Consider the following 26573-nt stretch of genomic DNA (forward strand, 5'->3'; position numbering starts at 1 on the left):
GCTTTGAAAAAGCACTTTGTTGAAAGCATCAACAAAGTCCATTATATGTACATGTATGTAGGCTAAAGTGTGATTTTACCTTGTTTCTCAGGGTGCAATTGAAGACCAGCCAAAAGTTTACAACAGTGCCAAATATGAGGACAGCAACCACAATGTACAGATAAACATTGTCGACGCTGCTGGGACCAGCAAGGATTATCTCAGGGCAAGGTATGTACATGTACATGTACCACTGCAGACACAACACACTTAATACCCCTGTGGGTCACAAAAAAAGAAGTGTGAAACTCTCCTTGATTATATGTCTATTGTTTTTGATGATAAGCATCCCATGCCATGTTTTTGGAAAGCTCATACGATATTGATCATACATCATTTGCTATGACAACATTTCATACATGGGTCAGGGTAGCCCCCAAAATTGTTGAAATTCCGCTGACAATGGCCATCATTAGACACCTTTTCAAACTTTCATTTTGTACATAATGTTTACAATTCTGTAGATACATTTATCCTTGATTATTTACAGTTTATTTTGCTTGAAAAGGAAGCAGGCTGAATAAAAAACTCACTGGAAACAATGTGACTCCATTGCCCAACCCCCACCCACCCCAAGAAGAAGGCATGGGTTGGCAGGTTTTTATAAGAGTAGTTAGGGAAGCAGAAAACACAACATTCTTTTCCCTAGGCCTAGCAATTCATGTACAAATGGTAATGCCTTCCTGTAGGCCATGTATGAGTTAAAACTGTGGAATTTCCACATCCCAATTAGATCCCCTAGCAAATCAGTCAGCTGGACTGACGCAAGCGGTAACCTTGCGAGTTGCTACCATCATTATTCACCCTTTATTCGGCCAGGCAAACTTGATTTCATGGATAGCGTCTTCTGGAAAATTCAATTTGAATCCAAGAGGGTGAAAATTAAGAAGTAGTGCTTTTTGCGATGCACAATTTGCAAGGTACACGTAATACTTATTTAACAATGTTAATTGATCACAACACAATCCATCAGTTTGTATTGATTTGAGTTCACAAGAACTTGATTTTCTAAGCTGATGGTTAAAACAATGAAAGCAACACAATGCAAGGCAGAATGCTTGCTGTGTCATGCTGTAGCTGTACAGTGTAGTGGTGTACAATCTGGAAATTTGTTCTTTAAAAGATTTATAAAATGTTCAGAAATATTTTGTTGCGCCCGTCACAGAGAGGAGGAGCTTCAGTCATATTTTTATTACTAATACTAGACGGTTGCCAGATTTGAACATTGCTGGGATGCAAGTTTATTTTTCACCTGAATATCTACCCTATCACACTAGATGGAGCTGGATTTTGGACCTGCAAATGTCAGCAAATCCCTAAAAATTTTGCAGTGATTGACAGAACTTCAGACAGACTACTAGAGTAGAGAACATCCCCAGGGATTCAAGTTTACTTTCCACTTGACTGAGCTTGATTTTGGATGGAGCTTGATTTTGGATTGTTTAACTGTCAGCAAATCTCTAAAATTTTTGCAATGGTTGACAGAACATCAGACGTACGTCATGTAGTACTCACAAGAATAGCATTTAGAGCTTGCAGACTCGCTGACCAATCAATTTTACTGCTGTGTGACGGGCTTTATGAAGTGTACGATACTGCATGAATGCATTGCCCTAGATACGGGGCAGAAATACCCTTTAGGCCAGCTACACTGTAATTTATACCTATCATGAAATTTGTGGCAAAGTTGACTGTTCATTTGATCCATCCTTGATTTGTGATAGGTCTGAGTTTTCTCATTGAGTTGCCCCAGAATGCCCCCTCCTCCTTCATTCCGAGCTTGAAACATGAGAGGTTTTATTTGAAATTGAAGCCTGTGCAAGAATCACGTTCATTTGGTATGGGGATTCACGCCCACTTTCAGTGTATTTTACAGTCAACAATCTTCATTATAATATCTAGTACTCAAAAGCAAACATACTGCACAGTTAAATGTTATCAAAGACAAAATCAAGAATGTTTAATTCACCTTTTTGCCTATTTTCAAAGCTCAGACCATGGCTGTCTCCAAGACCCGTTCCTCCGGCCTGGGAAAACATTTTCACACCATCCTTCCCAAAAATCTGACCTTCGCTATATAAGATTTATGAAAATGTATTTTCATGAGCTTAAAATGACAAATTTTACAAGGAAAACCAACAACAATTTCTCCCAAACAATGAGAGGTATGGAAAGTAATTTAAAGCTGGAGACAGCCCGTCTGAAGAAACGAGTGTTGCAGGGTTGGACATGTTTTCTAAAATTCACTAAGTCTTGTCCTATTGGGTAAGCACATAAAAATTTACTTGCCCGAACCAATTTTTCACTTGCCCAAAATTCAAATGTCTTTTTTATATGCATTTTCACTTCCAGCAATGGAATTCTTATCATTGCCTCTATTTTTCTATGTTGACCATTCATTACTTGATGTAATGACTGTAAAAAGTAAGAAGTATATCAAAATCTGACATGTACTACAATCAGACTACAGAAACACTTTTTTCCGCAACTGCTATGGCCTATTGTACAGATAGATGTTTTATTGTATATGTATATATCTTTTGTGTACCTATGTTGTTTTTTTTAACCTGAAATAAAGAATAAATAAAGAAAGAAAATCTCACTCCATGGAGCAATCTTACTTACTCCCGATCTGCACTTACCCGGGACAATAGGGCTAGTGGACTTGTCCAAGCATGTGATGTAGAACAAACAAATCCCTTGTGCTGGCCAGGTAGATCACGGTCAGGCCATCTCCACATATTTCCCCGGCTGAAATACTGCCGGTGTAAATTGACACCGCCACCAGCCATGTCTCGGTTACCAGTCTCCGCTGGCATCACATAATTTGTGGCCGGTAATCAGCATGAAGCCGGGAAGTAGCATTAACGGAGAGCTGTGCTCTGATGAATTCACCCCACTGATTTTTCCCGTTCTGGTTTCTTGCAGCACTAGCTCGATAGAGGATGACAGGAGCGATTCTCCATTTGTTTATGACAGGTTAGTATCTGTATCTAATATAGCCGGTATAACACACCAGCTTAAGTATACACTGCACATAATCATGTGTACAGTATAGATAGTTAAAATCATATTCTATACAATTAGATTTAGAAATACAAAGTGTTCTGAAAAATGCAGGCTTATTGAATGGGCAAAATTATCTAATAATTTAATAGGTAGTAAGCTGTGGTGTTCAGATTGTCCTGGCAATTATAATATTTAAGCAGAGCAATTTTTGGAATTCATGTTGTTCAACATCTTACATTGTTGACTTGTCATTTGTAGGCAAGATTGCTTTGCTGATTGTATTTGTTAGTAGTATATGCATAATACATCACTTATAATGTGTTTGAAATTAGAATTGAACAACTGTAATGCTGTAGTAAAATATTCATCAGATGTCTGAATCATGGTTGTTTACAGTCAAACATGTTCTGTATATGTATCCTGTTTATGATTTGAAGGCATACCTAGATGCAATAATTATTAATGATATCTTAATTTATTCTTGTCAAGACTTTAAACCTTGTAGTTTTGATTTAATAATTCATTTTTAGAAGTCCTAAGAGAGATTTCTCAACAGCTATTGGTAGAGTTTGTGGAAAGGGTTTTTTGATTTTGGAATTTTTATGTTTGTTTATGCTAGGTCATAGAATTTGAAAAATGTAGGAGTTGTCAACTACGTGCACGCACATGCACTTCATCTCCAAGAAGATGTAGTATTCAGCTCTGTTTCACTCATAATTTTGAGGCTTTTATACGTCTTTTTAGCAGTAGTCAGCATTTTTCTTTCTTTGCCAATGGGAAGATGCATGAAATGTGTCAAAAATAATAGCTGAAAGAAAAATGTGGGACACACGATAAGCCTCAAAAACATGTGTAAAAGACTGAGACAGACTGCACAGCTCTGGGGAGAATACCTTACATGTACATGTAACTGTTTTTATCTTGTGGTCCTGCTGTTTGATATGTTTTCCTTTATGCACATTGTGAGTCTCACACATGCAGTGTTTTCTCGAGATAAGACTTGCAGCACTATACAATCAGAAAATTAATGTTGCACTTCCATTTGTTTTCTTTTTCCTTCAGTGATGCCACCACATACTCACCCATTGTTGGCTCGTTTGTGCAAGAGTAAGTGCCGATCTCTGACGTAGATGTCTGCTTTTTTTCTTTCTTTTCACCTTGTATGCTTATTTAGTATCCTATTCTAGTCATTATACATGTACATGGAGAAAAAGTGTACAGAATATGATTTCATTCAATATGAAAGTATTAGTAACTTCCACTGAATGTTGAGCAGGAAAACTGATCTGTGTAAATTTATATATTATTTTTTTCAAACTGCTATGTTTTGCCTATAAGCAATATTATTTGTGTGCAGTGACTGCAATGACTTGTTTAAAAATTGCTTATTACATCATGAACTGGTGAATGATGCAATGTTTTGCAATCCATTGTGCAATTGCCAAGCAAGGTTATATGTGCCAATATTGATTACATGATACATGTATATACATGCTGCATTGTAAAAAGATCATTGCAGAGTTCGTACCATGAGCTGAGTATTATATCATAATTGTAGGTAAAGACGGATAGAAGAATTTGTAATAGTCGGGATGTACATAATTATGCTTGGGCATAATTTTACAGTAGTAGTAATACTAATAGTGGGTAATTATATTCGACCAGTATGAACTAGTCTGGACTGGTCTAGCTGACAAAATCTGATATAATGTTGGAACAAGCATACATGTAATCTCATAATCGTAGGGAAAGCTGGATAGAAGAATTTGTGATAGTCAGGATGTGCATAATTATGCTTGGGCATGATTTTACAATAATAGTAGTTATAGTGGGTAATTATATTCGACCAGCATGAACTAGTCTGGACTGGTCTAGCTGACATATATAGAATTATAATGTTGGAACATGTCCAACAGAACCATCCAGTACAGTGTGTTAGGCCAGGATGCTGTACATTATGATGTTTTCATGGGGGACCTAATTTTGCTGCATGAATGCATTGGGATGGAGGTTTTCTTGGGATGTTTTAAGTTTGTATTCTAAAGTACAGTTACTGTACTATAGTGTTTCTTTGGAACATTTATATTGGCGTTGTCATGAACTTGCGGTGGAGAGGACACTGCCAAAGCCTGTTGAGGTAAAACCACCGCAAACATTGCAAGACGCCTACAGTACATCATGCGTTCATGTAGATTCAAAATTGCAGACACACATAATTGCGAGGAAATTTTCCAACATGCGCGATGCATTATACATGATGGTTGTAGACTTGCAGTCCAGCATACAAATGCTGAATGTACATTTGTGCTAGCCTCCACCAGGCCTTCCTATAGGGGTGCCGGGATTGTAGAATTCGGCAAAAAATAGGGAAATTGGCCAGGGGTGTCAGTCCATGCTTAGGTTCATATTTCCCCTCCCTGCATGGCTGACCGACTCCTCTGGTAGCAAAACTCCCCTGGCAAATTGTTCTCCCTATAGTAGCCAGCGTAGTCAGTCTGGTAGAGACTACATGACTTTTGTATGCCAGTCATTGGAAGCGGGATACAGTTAACAAGGGTAGCCGTGGTTGGGTATGTCACGTATTTTGGAGAGTCAGAAGGACACTAAGAATGGCCGGGACAAGTCTGTACTTATGTTTACTTTTTTCTAACTTACCGTATTCTTCAGAATGATCTTGGACTGTTGGTTGGACTTGTGTGATACTGCAGGCTAAAGGTCATGTCTATAAGTTCTTAGCTCGACCTTGTGCAGGTGTTAGGTAAAAATACTGTATAGTCACAGTCTGTGGTACATTGTGGTGGTTGTCCACTTTTTTCAAGCTGGAAACTTATTTTTCTTCATGTTTTGTGTTAGCCCTTATCTTTATTCCAGACTTTTTGGCAATTTTTGCAAAAACAGTACGGATACTGTAAAGTCACAGTCTGTGGTACATTGTGGTTGTCCGCTTTTTTCAAGCATATTATTCTTTATGTTTTGTGTTAGCCCTTATCTTTATTCCAGCCTTTTTGGCAATTTTTGCAATTTTTTCGCTGTGTTATACAGGGTAGTGGAGCAGACCATCCATGAGACGGTGACCAAGCACATGTTTGGGAACAGCAGCAGCTCGGAGGGAAGCGCCCAGGTGGAACTGGACACAACTCTCCAAGGACTGGACGTCAGCCTCAACGATCCGCTAGATTCACCTAAAGATGGTGAGGAGACAAGTCTGCGCAGGGCTGCCTCAAGGACCCGTCCCTCCGTCTTAGGATGGAAATTTGCTTGTTGGGACAGAAAATACTTTTACCCCAATCGTCCAAAAAATGACATGAAACTGTGGACGTCAGCCTCAACGATCCGCTTGATTCACCTAAAGATGGTGAAGAGACAATTGTCTTGGTAAAGTTCTGTCTCCAGGACCCGTCCTTCCATCCCGGGACAAAAATTTGCTTGTTGGGACAGAAAATAATTTTACCCCATCCATTTCAAGAATGACACAAAACTGTTGACTTTCAAAAGCATAAAATAACATTAAAAAAAGCTAACAAGGAAAATCGACAACATGGGCTCCCAACAATGAGTGGGACGGAAAAATTTCTAATTTGGAGACAGCCCTTGTTCTGTTACAAGGTAGTATACTTAAAATCCATTTGTGACTTTGCAAAGACTTATTTTGAGAAGGGAAAGGACTTGATAGCAGTGTTGCATGTTTTACGGTATGCATCAACACAACGTTGAATTTTTTTTTGCAGTGGAGAAAACAGCAAATATGAAACCTCAGTGAAATTCTTTATTTCTCAATTTACAGTATGTTAATCCATGCAGCTTTATGTACAACTTGGGGATATTCTTCAGTGCCAAACTCTTTGCTAGCATGTGGTACATGATGACATGCTTGCATGGGAATGTAGTCAATGTTGACTTGGGAAATTTTTATGTTAGACATGTCCATGATATGTATATTAAGATGACATGGGGTTGTTTGGCATAACTGCGGGGGTGTTTGGCCCTAAAGGTCCTTGGTTCAAATCCTGTCATGTTAATGTCATGTTGCGCCCTTGGGTAAGGCACCTAACACAACATCCTCACTCTACCAAGGCTTAAAAATACATGTAGGTACCTGACTTCTGTTTGGGAGTTGAAGTTTAAACGATGGAAATTTTATCTCTGTTATATACTTTATCTGACCCTTGCCTCTTCCCTCATGACCTCAATGAAAAGCAGCTCGCAGGCCAATTTGAGCTTTCATGAATAAACAAAGGTTCAAGCAAACAAATAAACAAAGGTGATGGAAGTAGATGGTTGGGCTCCGCCACCCAATACCATGCCCTAGACACAGTGGATAACAACCCACAGAAAGCTACAGCCTCAAAAAGGCCACGTGACTGACTACATTTACATACATTTTTACACATCCATGAATGAATGAACTTGACCTTATATGACTCTTGACCTTCCAGCTCCAGTGCCAACTCCTAGGCGGCGGAGACGCCAGAAGAAACTAGAAGAAGACAGGAGACATGATACAGAGTCATCAGAAGAATGTAGCCCAGAGGACAGTAACAATAGGGGTGCAGTGGATAAAATAGATAGGTGAGACATTTCCACCTGTTATCTAGTTTATTTATTTATTTATTTGTTTACTGGATTGGTTGTTCAGCACACACAGCCAGGAATGCCCAACTAGCCTGTGGCTGTTACAAAGGGCTAGCTCTGCTGACAAAAACAGAGACAATACAAATGGAATTGGATAAGGACAGGATACTTATCAATAACAATCGATATCTAGTTTATTTCAATAAGGTCAGACCTTTGCAGCTCATAAACTGCTTGTACAAATGTATTTTATAAACCCCTGTGAAAAGAAAAAACGTGATCTTCCAACTGTATTGTAGTAGCCAATGATTTTTGTCAGTTTGGAGACATATTCTAGCAATGACCTTCCATGATAATTTTTGTCAATCGTTGAACACATTTCTTCACCAGATTTGTTTTCTCGTCAATCTGATGAAGTGAACTGCTTTAGTAGAGTTGTTGTTCTAAGCCCAAACCTTACCCAGCTCTACATGTAGGCTAGATTTTAAGTTTAACACAAGTTTCCTCTTACTCGATGTCCACTTTCGCACTTCATTATGAAATGGAAGTAGCCTCATTAAATTAGACATACTTGTCATTAGGGTAATGATAGAGCATTGGAAGTTGAAAAAAGAAGACATAAATTGTAGCTGCTGCAAGCTTTCATCACCAATGATTAAGCACAGATTTGGGGACACGACATCTATAAATGGCATTTATGATCTGGATCAAAGCTAAATTGTAATTTCCAACACAAAAATTGGACTTATCCAAGTTTTGGACTGTCCAACTGCAGTCTGTGTGTCCTCATTGTTTCACAAAGACTTGAGTTGGACAATGGAAAATTTGGGTAAGTCCATCTTTTGTGTTGGAAATTACAATTCAGCTTTGATCAAGAATGATATCTACCAACATCAACCAATCAAGTTAGAATGGCATGTTTGTTATCATGGACGCTCATCTGTGTTGTTAGTAATCATAGTACAATGCTAAACTACATGTATCTCCCAGCACAAACAAGGTATTCACAGATAAAACTTTCTACAACCACTGTCACCTTCTTCTTGATCAATACTAATGACCAGTCACTTCAGTACGGCATGCATGTACATTGTATTCTAGACACTCCCAGCTGTTCAATCCAGTCTCTTCACCAAAATAACTTGTGTGGTAGTTAGTGTTTTAGTAATATCTGCTTTGGTCATAAGTAAACTTGTGTGAATTTTATCTTGTATATAAATGCTACAAATGTGTAAATTTCCATTGCCTATGTATGCTGTCCGTCATACACATGAACTAGTATGTTGGCCCTCAAACATCAGCAGTGCTGCCTGAGGGTCAGGGTAATGTATTGTTGCATTTTGGATTAAGAATAAGTAAATGTATGTTGTTGTATCCCATAGTTTGCAGGCAGCTGAAGAAGAAGACATATCAGCCACATTATCCTTCCGGGAGAAGGTCAAGATTTTTGACGTGGACCAAAGCTCCGCGCCCGTCGGTGACGACAGGCCGGCAACCCGTCCGAGACGACAACGACCAAATTCTCAAGCCTTTGAACTTTTTGAAACGCAAGAGCCTCATAAAGAGGTTAGTAGCTTTCCTTATTTTTTGCGACCGCTATACGACCGCTATTAGACAGGCTGAGAGACTGCATGGGACCCTTCCGGGCTGTCATGCTGCGGAAATGCTGCAATGGATCGCTTGAGGGTGCTTTTTCTCAAGCATTGTGCGATTCCAGCCAGGCAGATGATGAGGCAGTCGCTGTGCAGTGATATGTTGACATTCATCCATTTGCTTTCAAATTTCAATATAATCTAAACGGCATCCAAGAAGTTGGTATGTTTATTTCCACTGATGACACACCTAGGACATCTTTTTCAGTCTGCGTTGCCAGCTTTTTTAAAAAGCATTTCTTGTTTAAATGTTACATACTGAGCTGCACATTTTGCAAACCATTCCCACATTGCCTGTAACTTGCTCACTCATCCTCACTGACCCTGGTATGAAAAGTTAGAGCTAACAATATAAAAAACGTTACTTGAAATTCGGGCAAGTGATAAGTTGGTTCGGGCAAGTAAATTTTTTTTGTGCTTGCCCGATAGAAAGTGATTTTTAGAAAACTTTTTAAACCCTGTGCCCATTTCTCTCTCTAGGAGACCATGGAAGAACCTGTTGCAATGGCAATCACCATACCTCATGCTGAAGATGACACAACGACACCGAGTAGCCCCAAGGAACGGCCAGTTCCCAGACCAAGGAGCACCAGCAGTCCCAGGCTTCGGGTGGACGATGCTCCCACACCCAGCCCTCGCAGGTACAATACACACATACAGGCACAGACACACACACACACATGCACACACACACACACTCAAACACACGCACACACACACACACACACATGCACACTCAAACACACACACAGGCACACACAGACACACACACTCAAACACACACAGACACACACACACATGCATGTACACATACACACACTCAAACACACACACACAGGCACACACACACACACACTCACACATGCACACACACACTCAAACACACACACACACATGCAGACACACTCAATCACACACACTCACACACACACACACACATGCACACACACACTCAAACACACACACACATGCACACACTCACACTCAAACACACACACATTCAAACACAAACACACACACACACACACACAGGCACACACAGAAATAGAGGAACTCATTCACTCAAAACTCATGGCCGCAGTGGTCGTAGGTCGTTATTTAGTTATGTCTTCTTTTATCGGTGACTGGCACTGCATTTCAGGGAGGCCCTTGGTACACATACAGTTTTCACATCTAGGGGGAGTGCATTCCAGCTTTCTGCAACTCTATAATTTTATGCATGGTTTTGTAACTTTCATAACCTTCACAACAGCCAGCAGCAGTGAACAACTGAAGGAAACTCATTTTCTTTGCCCCCCAAGGTCACTGGATGTGAAGAAACATGTGGAATCAGACGACTTTGAAGATGATGAAGATGTCTTCCCAACTCTCGACAGTTGTGAACCTTTGTCATCTGTAAGTTTGTTTTTTTAGTTCTTCCTTTCTCGATTTTGGCTGTGATTGATCGTCGGCATTCGCTGACTAATCAAATCTCAAAGTTTGTTTTTGAATTCATTCTTTATCGATTTAAGCTCTGATTGTTCAACATGATTTATCTTCATTTCGGGTAAGAAATCACGTTTAAGGTCAATCTGTAAATCAAATTTTCCTGAACATTTATCACTGTTTCTTGTTAACTGATTGCTGACCTGTTTATGACTTGTTCTCATGATTTCTTCAGCTAACAGTAAACAGAGCCTCGGCACCAAAGAGGAGGAAACCATCCAGAAAATCTAAGTAAGTGTAAACCCCATAAAAACTCCTTTAGCATACATTGGAACAGCCCAAACTATACACACATTGCTATGATGTGCCAGAAGTTCACTTACGACATGGGGAACTCGACCCACACATGTCTGATCACAATTCACCCTTGTTTTTCTCGCCACTTACCTTCTAATTAGCAAAAACCGAATGCCTGGAAAGTAATGACTGCAATTTAGAGGATATTGATAAAAGGCTTCAAACTATGATGTTGTTCTTCAAAATCTGAGTTTTGCTTATTATTTCTGGGTGAGGCCAAGGGCTTATTGATCACCCCTCGTACAATCATGTACTCAGATTGATGTTGCTAGCTGTAGCTGTAGCCTTTGCCACGCAGGAAAAGCCAGTGTAGAATACGGCTCATTTGCGACCACTTTCTGACTCCGATAATGAATTTCCTCTCCCTGAAGATTACTGAATCTGTGGAGCTTTTGCTTGTGACAATAAGCCCTTATATGTAACACGGACCATTAGCGCTCCTCTTCCTGCACTCCAGGCTCCCATCTCTTGCAGCTGTCAGGATCGTTGGCGGCAATTATTTTTCTGAAGTGCTCGCTAAATTGATGTATATTCCTGGGTATACGTATTACATTCTAGAAATTCTCACTGCATTCGAGATATTTGTATTAATTGCAGGTGTTGGAATTGTGGGGGCGGCAATTATATCTCTGAAGTGCTCGCTAATTGTCGTATATATATGACACTGTAGTGCGATATACATGTATGTGGCTTCCTGCCTTCTAGGGGGGAGGATCACGAAGAAGACACATTTGTGCAGAGAATAAGCGAAGAAGATATCGAGGAAGTCAAGATGGAGGAACCACCCAAGAGAGCACAGCCTGCTAAGATGGAGGACACAAGTCCAGAGGACATAGAGGTGAGTTCAAAACACTTGCAGATAGGTGTGCAAAAGTTAGGTGTGATGGGTCCTTTGGTGTAATATAACCAGCTGCTGTCACACCGCGTGCCTGGAAAGCTGGTGTGTTACCCCGAAGGGCGGTTATGCCAGCTATATAGATACAGATACAGATACAGAACTTGTTGTTCTTCATATTGTAGAGCCTGGTGGCATATATGTTTACTTGCTGTTTCTGTAGCAGGGCATATGCATACATGTACATGTAGGGGTTGGTAGTGTTTGCCCTCTAACGTGCTTGATCGATGAGGCAAGCAGAAGTCACAAATGTCTGATGTTAGATGGAATTTTTATATTTGATCTCATAGATACTGTCTGTTCAGTAATTGCCACGTACCATACATGTATCTGAAGTGCACTTAGCACGCTTTCAAATGCCATCTTGGCTCCAAGACAGGTATAGCATTACTGGTGCATTGAAGATATCACCATTAGAGACTGGAGAGCCAGTACTTGGGTCACTGGCTTCTCAGTATTAAGTGCAATAGTTAGAGACCTTTTAATGCTCGCAGAGAAAATGTACTGTACAAGAGTTAGAGATGTGGTAATGCTCGCTGAAAAAATGGTTTCTTGAAAGCCTTTAAAAAAGTACAATACTCAACAGTTAGAGACATGGTAATACTGGCAGGGAAAATGGCACCTTTGAAAGCCCTTGAAAAGGTACAGTACAGTTGTTAGAGACCTCAGGCAATGCTGGCAGACAAAATGGCATTTTGAAAGCCCTTGAAAGCTATGACTAAATGTAAAAGGTATGAAATGTTGATAGGAACTAGAGCCAGACATCCGTTGACAAGTTGCTGCAATTGTAAAAGGAAATTGAAGATCTCATACCTTCCTTTGTGAATTTCTTGTTCACTAATTGTGAATTTTTCACTGACTCTGATACATTTTTCCCACTGGCACTTATAAGGCAACAGATATTCAATATACCAGGAAAGTGAAAAAAGGACATGACATTTTGTGGAACCTTGAGACATCACTTGAAGACAGAAGAAAAATGTCCAGACTTTGCATGATGTACAAAATGACCAATAAGCTGGTAGACGTACCGACTGATAAGTATCTAATACCAGCTCAAAAAAGAACAAGACACAGCCATGACTTCAAGTACCAGAGTTTCCAAGCTAGGATTGATGTGTTCAAAAATTCGTATTTTCCCAGAACTATCGTAGATTGGAATTTGTTATCACCAAGCACAGTAGGGGCATCTTCTCAGGATAGTTTTAAACAACGCTTACAGATAGATGTGCAAAAGTTAGGTGTGACGGATCGTTCAGTGTAATATAACCAGCTGCTGCCGCACTGCGTGCCTGCTAAGCTGGTGTGTTACGCCGAATGGCGGTTATACCGGCTATATAGATACAGATACAGATACAGAGCTAGCTTCCTGTCAGCATACCTAGTATGCTTAGCTTGTATAAACCAGCCACTCGACTACATTCAGGAAGCATGCAGATAATTATAGTTATACCCGGAAAGTGAAGAAAGGACATGAGATGACATTTTGTGGAATCTTTGAGTGTCCCCAGTATGCTTAGCTTGTGAAAACCAGACACTGTACTACATTCAGATAACTACGGACACACAAGAAAACAAACATACAAGCAAACAGACAGACTCGCAGAAAACAAACATGTTCCCAGTATACTTAGCTTGTGAAAACCAGCCACCGTACTACATTCAGATAACTATGGACACACAAGAAAACAAACATACAAACAGACAGACTCGCAGAAAACAAAACCTCTGTTTTTTGTTGCAGAATATCGTCCCACCTTTGGACCTGGCCAGCCTCCATGAACATGGTGATGGGGACGGTAGGTGGAATCTGACATTCCTTTGTTACGTGTATGCATGCTCGTCTGTGTGCGTGGTGTGTGTGTGTGTGTGTGTGTGTGTGTGTGTGTGTGTGTGTGTGTGTGTATGTAACAATTAGATTATTTAGAGGAATCAGGGTTTGACAAGTTTTCTAACATTCACTCTTGGGCAGGTACACAAAAAATTAACTTGCCCGAAGCATCTTTTCACTTGTACGAAATTAAACTTACATTATTCTATGTATTTTCACTTCCAGTAATGGAAGGTTTTATATCATTGACTCTATTTTTGTGTGATTACCAATGCTTGATGTCATACTGTAAAAAGTACCCAAAAAAAAATTTATGAAAATCTCACTCATGGAAAAATCTTACTTGCCCGATCGGGCAAACGGGGTCGTATATGTTCTTGTCTGAAGAGCACTTATACCTGCACGGGACAATTCAGCTAGTGGACTGGTCCAACCCTGGGAATAAAGCACATGTTCCTTCCTTTGTTCAGAGCCGATCCCTGCTGGCATGTGGCACCACTCCCTGAAGGAGGAGGAGGAGGCCACACTGTCACCCCGCTCCACCAAACTGAAGAAACGACAACACAGCACCGGCCACAGGTAAGCAGACATGTCAACCATTGCATCATCATGCCGTAGACATCTTACGGATCCCATAGCCTGCTGGAAGAGGTACGACATTGTGGGGAACACAGCGTGCAAACATCATCATTATTGTGGCAAAATAGACAGGACGGACACAGTTTAAGTGAACGGAATAAGCGTTGTAATGGTAATTATGTTCTTTGCCCCTCTCAGAGTTTCCCACAATGCCTAGCATCTCCCAGAATGCAATGGGACCTGTGAAAAGCTTTAATGTATGCTTGCTGTTAAAGTCTTGCCTTTTTGCAGCACGGTGATTTTGCCACCTGAAACATGCTGTGCGGTTAAAGACTGATGAATAAGCTTGTCAATGGTCTTACAAACAGAATACTTGTTGCTGATCACTCAAGCCTTGTTCTGAAGGAAATGTACTGCTTGCTAGTTGCTCTGGCCTGTAACATAACTGCTAACCAGGTACTAACCTTTCTGTAGGTGTAAAAAGGATAAAATGCTTTATTTAGTTATTAAGTAAATTGCGATATTGCGAGGAAAACACAGTGGTTACCAATGTGCAAAATTGTGCAGAAGCGCGCTGCAGTGGTGTGTTATGATGGGTTGGTAAGGAAAGCTACCGCTACAACCAATCTGCTAATAGCAAAAACAAACTCAAAACACATATCAATCATATCAGATATTGCAAAGTCTTTAGGCAAGCATAAGTGCCTTGTGATGATGCAAGGGTGAATGCTTAATCCATAATTGTGGTGACGTAAGTGCCCCCTATCTCATCTAATTCAAACTGCATCTTGTAGAAGAATCTGGAATCTGGAAGTCAGAGATATCCCAAGGACTTGGTTTGCATAATGTTAATTTGAACAATAATATTATTGCTTCGTAAAAACTTCACAATTTTAGGAATCTGGAATATGGGAGTCTCAATGTTCAGAGATATTCCAAGGTCTTGGTTTGCATTCTCAATTTGACCAATTGATTTGTAAAATTTTGACACTTTTTGGTAGTACAGTAGTAGACATCCACAAACTTTAGAATTAGAGACATCTTCAATGGATATATATATAGGACATCCTTGAAATGCCTCCTATCATTTGTCTCTCACATTGCAACCACACATTGGAGTCTGGCCCGGTAACCACTGTTGTTGGGGAGGTACATGTAGAGTACACTGTCCGCCCTGACTTTGGGTTGTTTCCTTCACAAGCAGCAGTCCAATCCCCATCCACCATCATGGTCTCATGGAGGCCGACTTTGAAGCGCCTCTGTCACCAAGTGTGTTACGCCCCCTTCCGTTCCTTCAAAGGTGACTACCTGACAAAACTTCTAACCCTTCTAGTTACACTTCTTCTGATAACCAAACTATTAAAGTTAATCCAATGTTCTAATATATTATGATTATAAGATATCATTACTAAATTCTCTAACATCTGCCACAATCATTATAAGCCATGGTCATCATGATATTGATTTTTAATTAGTATAATAAAATGAACTGTGGAATAATGACCATTTCAGTTACTGTAGTATCTCGAAATATCGTTACCTTACATGAATCGATTATGACATTTCCCCACATGTGTATAGTGTATGTTACTCTTCAAAGTTAACCCTCTTTCATTCTCCTGTGCTCCCAAAAAATTCTTTCTACAGATCAAGTCCTAACTCTGTTTTAGCTTGTAACCAATTGCAAGTGTTTATATCAATACAGCTTTTGCCTGGTTTCCTCTTAATCTTACAGTTGACCAGAAAAAGCAAGAACAGATTGAAAGCTCTGTATATGAATTACATGGTTAAAAAGCTTTCTGATTCAGCAAGCTTATTTCCTTCATTGCAGCTAATGAACGTCATTGTTTTGCCATTGGGAGCTTGGACCTTTGTTGTTGTGTGGTCTGCATTTTTGAACAGGCAGTTGTTATAATTGCTATCCTGTCCTGTCCTTGAGCATGTTCAATTCCATTTGTATTGTTTCTGTTTTTGTCAGCAGAGCTAGCCACAGGCTAGTTGGGCAGCCCTGGCTGTGTGTGCTGAACAGTCAAACCAATGAATAAATAGAATGAAAAAAATACAACTGCTATTCTCATTTGTCACTCACTGAAAAGCATAGTCAACTATTTGTGCCAGCTAGAAAATCCATTGATTTATTTGTATTGTTATGCAGTCTCTGTGTCATTGCAAATGTGTCTTTTCCAACTGCGTTTGTGTGTATCTGTATGATTGTATATTACTGTGTTCTTGCTGTCACTACTGAATGGTCCATATGCAGCCAACAGGGTAGTATCATGGTGTGGTTGTTCTAAATGTTTGTGTTACGTTTCTCTTGCAGTGCTCCTGCTGATGTGGACATCCCACCTTCTCCCCCAGCATCTCACATGCACAGGTATGCAGGCTTTTAGCCAGGATTTTATCATAGGGGGTCCAAATTTCTTGGTGAGCCGCCACTATTGTAGGGGGGATCTGGGGGCATCCATCTTCCATGGTGCAGAGTTTTTGAGAATTTTAAGTTAAAATGGTGCATTCTAAGGTACAAATGTATCCTGAAGAGCAAAATTACTGTCAGGTCACAGTAAAATGCTGACCACAAATAACCTACATTGTACATAGTGCTGCAGGTATGTACACCACCTGCCTCCCCTTCAGACATAACTTTCACAGGGTAATATTTTTATGGCAGTCACACTTTTTTTGCATGTATGAAGTCCGTATGAGTTCTGTACTGACAGTTTTTCTGGGTGAGGTAAAGTCTGCTCGGACGTTGTTTTTTCTTCCCTTGACCCACCATTATGAGACCTTGTTAATGAACGGGAAAAAAATGATTTCTTCGGTGCACATGGCCGCATACTTAAAGTTAAGACAAAATAGACGTGTAATACGTGTGACAGTCCCTAACTTGACATGTTTGTTGGTTGGTGTTAATGGAAAGAAGTCTTTGTTTGATTCTTTTGCATTCTTCTTCTTCAGAAATTTTTATCCTACAGATATTTATCCTACTCATAGTTTTTGCATATCATTCTATTGCTAACTCATCTGTGTGTGTTCGCGGTTTCCTTACAATTGTGCACCAGTAAGATAACCAGGTACATATTATTTTTTACAGTATGACCACAGAGGACAAAGAGATTCGAGACCTGACCAAGAAAATTCACAGTAAGTCCCGTATTTGTAATAAATTGTTACAGTCTCTTTCTGGTTAATTTTTTTGCTCTTTTGTGAGTGTGATTTAATGTAATTGTTGTAATGGTTTACAATCATGTAGGTTCTTAATTTCATCCATTGCTTTTCCAGGTCTGAAAAAGAAAGTCCGAAGATTTGAATCACAATTTGAAGAAGAAAAAGGATACAGAGTAAGTTGTGTCCCATTTCTTCAGTGCTCGCTCATTCCTAAAGTGCAGATTCCAAAGTATTTTTGGTATGAAATGTTAAGAATCTGTATTTTTGTCATCTCAAATGTCTTTGTCTCTACCCTGCAGCCCTCACATGCTGATAAAATGGGCAGAACCGACATCCGCAAAATAGTCAACGATTTGTCTAAAGCTAAGAAAGACCTGAAAGGTAACTCAAACTCTCTTGTTCTTTTTCTTCATAACTTGCTGTCTTTTTACCATGTCTTCGTTTTTATTTTAGTCCAAATCTCCATCCTTTTTCTTGCTACTTGTGGTGACTTGAAAAAACGGTGTTCTTAACGTGATGGGGTGTCTGATTCTTTTTTTTTTCTTTGCTGCGTTTTCTAGATATCAAGGACCGGGCAAGAGGTGAGGGTTTGGCTTGTCTTGATAACGTCTCAGGTGTTTCTGTTATGTCTTTGTCTTTGTGGAACAGGGCTCTAGCCAGCTCGAAATTTTTTTCCGTCAGCCAATTCCCATTGTCGCGAAAACACTATTCCAGGACTTAGAGAGACTGAACTGAGACCTTGAAAAACGGGTTTTTAATGAGATTATCGTATGTGAAAGGGCGCCGACACACATTGTCAGCTATCATAACAACAGCAAAACCGTCTGTCAAGGTTGACAGATTGGTTTTCAATTTTTTCCGTCACATGCAGCAAATTTCCGTCAATTGACGGAAAAATGGACGCTGGCGAGAGCCCTGTTGTGAAAGCAAGCGTAGTCCAGGGGTTGAAAGCCCAGCCTTTGGAATAAGAAGCTGTGAGCTCTTCTCTGTCATGACCAGTGAAAGAAAAGCTATTCTGTGAGCTACACTGGATCAATGTCAGTTTCACTTTTTCCTCACTGTTTTTGGTTGTGTCTTATACCTGATGATTTGTGTCATTCTTCAGAGGAGAGACACTCTCTGAGCAAGACCCTCCCCACCAAGTTGGACTACCCCTTCGGAGGGGGCGGGGGCGACCCAGACAGCCCCCTGAGCGCCCTGAGGGGGTCGCTGAACCATGCACTTCACATCTTGGCTGAGAAGAGGGAGGACGCAGACAGACCTGAAGAACTAGAGGTGGGGTTTTGTCGCAATCCACTAATACCATAAACAAATACTTCTTAGACTGAAAGGATTTATTTATATGGCCAGTCTTGCTACATCATTATGAAGGTTAGACATCCAGGTGATAAGATATGCCAAAAAGCTGTTACTCAGTCAACAACTGGATATGATTTTGGAAAATGAAGAAAGACACCGGATGATTGTCTGAAATGTTTGACAGTTTCCAAAACCATGTCCAGTACTTAGTTGATTGGATAACTGCTTTTTGGCGTAACTAGAGATAGGCTTTTGTCAGAATCCACTCTTACCAAAAAAAGATACTTCTTGGATTAAAAGGATTTATATACGGCCAGTTTTGCTACATCATTACATGTAGTTGTACCAATTAATTTAGGAGATGGTTCTCTAATAATTAGTCATTTTTCGTGCCTTTATATTGTTGTGCTGGTAGCAATAGTTGTATGCATAATGTCTATGTTGTGTGAAACACCATGCTGTTCGCTTGCTATCATGATAGAACTTTGCCACATTCATTATTAGCTAGGTTTGTATCTTTATTATAGACAGTAGATAGGACTGTTTTAGGCTACCTGATGTCAATTTACAGTATTAGGTTGTTGATCCTACTAGTTGAAGTTAAAAGTAGTATTGAGTGCACATGAGTAGTGGGACAATTCATGCCCATGACTGAGAGGCATGTTGGCATTTGGTACAGAGGTTGACCATGGATGAACTGCGTGAGGAGAAAGTGGCCATGCAGAAAGAGCTCTTGCACCTTGAGTCCACTCACGGAAGACCTGTAAGTTGACTGTACAGAAAAGGCATGGGTCCTTTGTGCACTTCTTTCCACTAGAACATATGTAGTGACTGTTTGTAACTTGAGATAAATGTAGATATGTTTATTACCTTATTTCACTATTCATGTTATGTCAGCCTTGACTGTAAGATTTTATTTTATTTTTTTTATACTTGTGAAACTTTATTTCTTTTTGACTCTATATTTATTTTTTCATATTTTGTAAAACTTAAATTATTTTTTACTTTAAGATTTAGATAAGTGTCAGGAAGGGCCACAACCGATTGTATTTTTATACATGTCTATATAGATACTTTTTACCTTACTGCGATTATGATACATTGTACTAACTCTTTCTGAAGTCGCATAATTAGCCTTGAGCCCATTGAAACATACACACTTAATATCACACATTCTGAAAGGTACATATAGGACATGTCTGCAGTGCAGAGTACTAGTATATATATACTTTTATGGCAAATCTAAGGTCCAGTGTTTGACACTATTGTGGATTTTTTCCTATGTCTGTCTTTTGTAGACATCTAAGGTTGAGAAGGACATTGTGCGTCCTCTCTACGAAAGATACAGACAGATCAAGAAATTCCTCTCCAAGCCACCTTCTCTTGGGGTAAGTCTTCTTCCTTAAGTTCTACAGTACCTTCCTTTTTGCCTAATAACAGTTACTCAAGCAACTAGATACGGATTTTGGAAACAGTCAGATGTCAGTAGCATCAACTATCTTTAATTTGGTGGAACTGAGCAACATCTGTTGAAGAGAGAATGCTTTTATCAAACTACGAATTATAATCAAAATGGGCCAAGATGAAGCAAAGTCAAGACCAGGTTGATGCTAATTAGTCAACTAGCTCCTGTTGTTTGAGTACAGCAGCTAATGTTGTCTTATGGGGTGGGAGCGCAGAGTCCAAAGTTGAGAGTGTTGTATAGTACAGTCTCTTATATTGCCTCTCTTGTTACATGTTTGTACCCTTTTTTCCTTATACTGGGCTAATTACTGTGTGAAAATCTGTTTGACTCTCTGTCTTGCAGAAGCAGCTTGATCAATGTAAAGATTTAGAGGTAGATGACTTGAGTCATGTTTGCGCTAAGCCTGCATGTACATTGTACATGATTATATCCTTTTTCTTGTATGTTGTCTCTCTAATGGCTTTCTGCCATTTTCTCGCTTGCAGGACCTCAGAAATTTGGAAACAATTGAGGAAGGTGAGATGATGGAATTCCAACAGACCCCTCCAAAGGTGAGGCCCTGTTCTTTATACTTATGTCAGAAATGGTGACTTACTTACAGATGTACTATAAGTGATATGAATGGAACTTTTGCATTGCTTTTGGATTTGATATGTAAGAAATGTTTTCATCTGTAAAAAATGCTTCCTTTTGGACACTGCTACAAATTGTTGTTGACTGATTAGAATATTTTAGCTTTGTTAGGTAATTTCTTCCTGCTTCAAACTGAAAACAAGAGCATAGCATGTCTAGGAAAAAAGATACAAAAAAAAAGAAGAAGATCTGCTGCAGTACCAAGGGTACCCACCAGGGGGCCCAAAAGCAACCTTGACCTTGGTCTTTCCAACCCCTATCTACATACCAAATACAGTGTATCATTACAATCCAGAGGTTCTGAAGTTCTGCTTACCGCAAAGAAACACACTCACAATGACACACTTAAAACAATATCTCCATGTAAATAATAGAAAGAAAGTTTATTTGCAAGTTCTTGCCTGTTGGCTAATTGCAACATGTAACATACAGAATAAATAGTAAACATACAAAAAAATAAAAGACTTTGGTATAGATAACAATGGTGATATGTAATAACAAGAGGCTATTCTAGTGATGATATGTACAGCTAAGAGCTACAATCTCAGCATTTGGGGTTTGACTTCTTTTCTGGAAGCAGTGGAAGACAAAGTGCCCCACTTTTTCGTAAGAGGCAAAATTATCAAGCTTGTTCTTGAACATGAAGAAGATGACACATGCACTTTGGTCCTCCTCAGGATGATGGTTTCGGTACCACCATGACGACCAATGACTTCACGGTGACCCAAAACTTCGGACTCCTCCAGGAGACTCGTGAGGAGGATGGGGAGGAGGAGGCTGACCAGAACGGGGAGGGAGCCAACGAGAACGAGTTCACTTCTGAGACACTGCACCAAGCTAGCCTGTAAGCCACATGTACCTGTAGTTCCTTCTTGTTTCTGTTCTGAACCCTTTGAGTTCATCTCAGGGACACTGCACCAAGCTAGCCTGTAAGTCACACATACAGTCACACTCACTCACTCACTATCCATGGTTAGATTATACTGCTGCTGGGATCCCTGACACAGGGGTAGGCAGCAGTCGGCTAGTCTTCACACTCCGCTTCCATGCGGCTCTGTCCAGTGGGTCGACCCCTGTCGAAACCTGCATTAGCGGCCACCTTTGCATAGCGGCCACCTGGCCATTGTGGACACTTTTTGCCCACTATAGTGGCCACCTGTCTATAGTGGTCACATTTGGCCAGTCTCTTGAGTGGTCGCTATAGACATGTTTGACTGTTCCTTCTTGTTTCTATTCTGAACCCTTTTGTGTTTTAGTGATAAATTTGCACACTTTTTTGGCACACAAAGTGCAATGCTTACCAACAAGGTTTTACCCAGTCCTCGCAACTTGATGTATGAAACATAAGCAGAAGCTGTGTGCAAACCCAAAATATCACCCAGTCCAGAACACACATGCCGAATGTTACAATGGCCACGGAATGACTTAATGTCTCGTATTTCAGTTCAGTGTACATATTAAGAAAATTCCTGCTCTTTCTCTACCCCAGACAAGAACTCTTGGACCACCTTAAGAAGCTGAGGTTGGAGAAGAAAAGACTCAGGGCTGTGCTGAAGAGGTTTGAGGATGACTTCTTCACACAAAATGGACGGTAAGTTCAACACAGACCCCTTGCTAGGTATACTGTACTACCGGTATACATCTACATTCTATAGTCACTGTGTCTTTGCCATGAGGTTCTTTTGGGGATACACAGCAATCTAGCACGGTGACCACACTACTGTTAAGTTATGCCAAAAAGCAGTCACTCAAACAACTGGATATGATTTTAATCAGATGCTTCAGACAACCATCCAGTGTCTTTCATCTGTGACACTGTTGAAGTACTGTAAAGTTAATACATTTTGCTTAACCTCTAGAATACTCTTACCTTCCGAGTGCCTTTTCTAAAGTTAACAGTCAATTTAACTTTCCCCAGCTGTTCAGTCAACCATACATGTATGTATTGCTTATAATGTTCTATTTGGTGTAGGTTATATGTAGATAAGAAAAGGCTTTTCGCCACTTAATTTTTCACTCCTATCATATACCCACAGGAAAATCGCAAAAGAAGACAGGGGAGACATGTCATCAGAGTACAAAGCTTACAAGGTGAGTAATATACATTGTATGCTTGATGTTTGCCTGTACTAAAGGAATATATTATTAGTTGTGACATGTTTGCAATATATTTTGTGGATCTTGCTGTGATGCAGTATAGTCTCATCATGATCATGTGCATGTGCTCTGTGCTTCGTTGTGTCACTAAGGTTGTTTAAACTTCCAACGTAAAAAATGCTCTGAACTGAAAACACTTAAAAACAAACTTAATCAATTTGCAGCTAGAAGTTGCAATGTATCAGTGACATAATATCCTGTTAGATAGTAACAAAACATGCAGTCTATCTGTTGTGTATGTACAAGTTGCCATACAGTGTGCAAAGTTTGTCATCTTCATCTTCTGCTTAGTCCAAGAGCTGGTTGGTTTATGTCTGTGAGCTAAAGAGTTAGAATTGAAGGGATGTATAGATATACATGTAGATTTTGTATAAACCCAGTAGTGTCTAGTCAAACTAAGTGTAACATTTTCTACTTCTTTGTATCTCTTGCAGACCGTTAAACAGAGTTTGAAGCTGGTCGAAGCTCTCATCAACAAAAAGGATGGCTCCAAAACCATGTAGGCCGACAAAACTACTACATGAGGAGAAGGAAGCACTATGTAATATGCACAACATATCCAAGTCTTCACAACAACAACAAAGCAGCAGAGCATGTTTTTTTTTCAAACTACAATCATAATTACTAGTACTTGTATTATAAAATGTATTTGTGATCTGTATATTGGTTGCCACTGTTAACAAAAAAAAAAGCCTGTACTCAACTTTACAGGAAAACATTTATGATAACTTATGGTATCTACTAGCTATCAGGAACTGTACATGTATGTTGCATGGGCCAAAGCTTTACCAGCCACTGCTTTGTTTTGTCCTATTCTGGTCGTCTGATGTAAGATTTAACTTTGGTTATAAGAAGATAAATCAACTAGATTGTCAAGCCCAATAAGGTGTAATGTCACAAAGTCTGTAATATCCAGTCCACATGTTGGGTTATGGTTAGACTGTACAGCTGGAAGAGTTGGGTTATGTTTCAATGGCACTTTGGATGTTGTCTGGCCTACATGTATGTTCCCTTCTCACCTCTGGCTACTGTGTGTATGATATAAGGACAACGCTTCAGTCCTTTGAAAAGTCCTTTTCCAAAATGACTATCGAGTGGAATCGATTGTCAAACAGACAGAGGTCAGAAAGGAAGTGTGGACTTGTGCAGGAATTGTTTTTTCTTTTGTTAATCGAACCGTGTGTTCCTAGATAGGGATGAGGCAGCTGCAAGCATTCTAGGGTAAGGAAGAAGTTGTGCATGGAAACAGATTCCTTGTTGGTATTGTTAGATCACTTGATAGTTTCCAACAGCCCTTGAGTTGAAGAATGTGTAGGTATGTTTTGTTGTGATGCTGGGTGTATGCTGGCGTACAGTCCAACCCAGTCCGTTTTCTTGGCAGCACCAACTGAAGTACACTTTATAATAAACCTGGTCACTAAAATATGTATATAAAGCTATAGAGAGATGAAAAAATATATAGGCATGCAAATATTACCAAGGAAGGTGGATAGTTTCTTATTTTTTTAATAGGGTTGTACGCCAGCTTATATGAAGAGATTCTCCATCGTTGAGGAAAGTTACTTTGCTTTGGAAGTTTTCATTGTTTCAGGAGTTGTCAGTGACAGCCGAAACATTTCAAATGAAGAATGGTAGACAGAATGGTATGGAAGGTAACATGTATGTGTGTGATGATCACCGAGGGCTTTCAATAGTTTTGCTACTACTACAGGACTGTGATCTGTATGTTGTGAAGTATAAATGGGTTACTGTCCGTAGTCTTTAGCGGCAAGTTATGTTTGCAATTATTACAAAACACTCTAACTAATTCCAGATGCATGCAAACTAGGAATGATTGTAGTTCAGATAAAGAAAATCTTTTTGTCAGGACCAAAAGAAACTGTTTTCAGGTGTACAACACTGTTTCACATATAGACATGTTAGAAATATTTAGCTGTGATGGTTTAGCTTTGTTATTGGCAGCAATAACTTGAGGTGAAAAGTTCGAGGACAGAAAGTTACAAGTACAGAAAAGTTCAGGACAGAGTAGTGTAGCCTATCTGATAAATTGTCTACATTCACTTCTTGTTTTTGGAAAGTAAAAAGTGCATCCTCCTGTGCAAAGATGTTGTACGACAGTTAGAATATTTTGATGTTCAAAAGAAGTCTTCTTGTAGTACATGTCCGAGAGGCAATGGCATTGAGTTGTTGGTTGTGTTGTACAGCATGCACAATTATATAAGACGTAGTAATAGTATTGAATCTAAAATTGTATGCATTTTTTGTTACTTATGTACAGAAAGGACTTGACTGCCTTTGAATTTAGTTATGTGTTGTTGTATGACTGTGATAGTCAACAATTTGTAAGTCACACAAAGTGTGCAAATTTGACATATTCATGCATATATGCAATGTTATCCATACATTTACCTGCTGGCCAAAATGTACAGAGATGTTTCAGAAGGGTGAATGGTGGTTGTGCAGCGAATGGTGAATGATCAAAGAATCTGATATTTTTGGATAATGATTATAATAAGAGACTGATATGTTCCCCTCAGGGGTGATATACATATGTACAGGCTAAAGCGGTTCCCCAGATCTGCTTTATAACAAAAGAAATATTAACGAGGAAGGATAACAGTGGAGTAGACATAATTTCATAGGGTTTTGGTTATTTTTGTAATAGATAGGATGAATAAACTTGCTGTGAATATGGCTGTGGAGTATCAAAAACTGTGTGTTGTGCTTTCTGCAGTATAGGTGTAAAAACAATCATGCTTGAAAGGATATTAAAACCGGCCCCTGCATGGAGTTAAAAAACGCTGGGGGACCCAAACTTACTCTTCCTGTCATCCCAAGAACTATCCATAAAAAAATCACGACCACAGAATGTCCAGATTACGAGAAGCAGAAGTTCCACCGTAGTACCATAGAAATTCGTTAAGAGGCAATTATAGCACTTGGCCTCATTTTCCTGACCCCTACCCACCTACCAAGTACATTTGTATCATAAAGGATCCATCCACAGTTTGTCGGATTATGCTGTTAAGCCTGGGTACCATCCGGGTAGAAGTTCGCTCCTATGTTCCCTTCTGCTACCCGTCAGGGGAACTGTACATTAAAATCTTTTGGTGGTGACCTTAGTTATAAGGAATGGGTTCAAGAGCGCTCGTTCGATGACAACAGGCCTCCCATAAGCGGATGGTCTTCAGAATTGACGATTTCGCTAATGCATTTGGCCAATGAGAGAGTTTAATTACGTCACGTGATCATCAAGCGGCATATCGGCCGATTTTTAGGTAGGTATTTGAATTGCTATAGGGTGTGGCTAAGGGGGCGTGGTTCCGTGGATGGTCCATTCCGATTAGAAGTCTGTTCAGTACCTTGGACAGTGCGCGAACATGAGATGTTACGTTGCTGTTCAACAAATTTATAAACCACTATCCATCGTCGTATGTCCTTTACCACAATTAACATTGGACATACTTTACGTGCCAGACTGCCTCTAGTACTCTC

General features: G+C 39.7%; 1 protein-coding gene across 7 annotated transcripts in view; it reads left to right on the plus strand.

Annotated features, from left to right (window-relative positions):
* LOC118412696 (protein FAM13A-like) overlaps positions 1-25790 on the plus strand; it is a 61359-nt gene extending 35569 nt beyond the window's left edge. For 4 of the 7 annotated variants that reach the window (XM_035815718.1, XM_035815714.1, XM_035815720.1 and 1 more), the window contains 26 exons: positions 92-210; positions 2968-3018; positions 4111-4155; positions 6091-6239; positions 7485-7617; positions 9003-9186; positions 9753-9913; positions 10574-10667; positions 10933-10988; positions 11760-11892; positions 13694-13748; positions 14251-14359; positions 15561-15659; positions 16680-16733; positions 17451-17500; positions 17639-17697; positions 17824-17905; positions 18085-18105; positions 18630-18799; positions 19503-19586; positions 20122-20211; positions 20774-20839; positions 21599-21765; positions 22411-22512; positions 22958-23012; positions 23513-25790. In XM_035815718.1, coding sequence (XP_035671611.1) covers positions 92-210; positions 2968-3018; positions 4111-4155; positions 6091-6239; positions 7485-7617; positions 9003-9186; positions 9753-9913; positions 10574-10667; positions 10933-10988; positions 11760-11892; positions 13694-13748; positions 14251-14359; positions 15561-15659; positions 16680-16733; positions 17451-17500; positions 17639-17697; positions 17824-17905; positions 18085-18105; positions 18630-18799; positions 19503-19586; positions 20122-20211; positions 20774-20839; positions 21599-21765; positions 22411-22512; positions 22958-23012; positions 23513-23581 — 2457 coding nt within the window. In that variant the 3' untranslated portion in view covers positions 23582-25790. The remainder of the gene's footprint in view (positions 1-91; positions 211-2967; positions 3019-4110; positions 4156-6090; positions 6240-7484; positions 7618-9002; positions 9187-9752; positions 9914-10573; positions 10668-10932; positions 10989-11759; positions 11893-13693; positions 13749-14250; positions 14360-15560; positions 15660-16679; positions 16734-17450; positions 17501-17638; positions 17698-17823; positions 17906-18084; positions 18106-18629; positions 18800-19502; positions 19587-20121; positions 20212-20773; positions 20840-21598; positions 21766-22410; positions 22513-22957; positions 23013-23512) is intronic. The other 3 variants (XM_035815716.1, XM_035815717.1, XM_035815719.1) reach the window with 3 other exon arrangements.
* The last annotated feature ends 783 nt before the right edge of the window (positions 25791-26573 follow it).

The sequence above is a fragment of the Branchiostoma floridae genome, chromosome 3, assembly GCF_000003815.2.
Source record: "Branchiostoma floridae strain S238N-H82 chromosome 3, Bfl_VNyyK, whole genome shotgun sequence".
Taxonomy (NCBI): Eukaryota; Metazoa; Chordata; class Leptocardii; order Amphioxiformes; family Branchiostomatidae; genus Branchiostoma; species Branchiostoma floridae.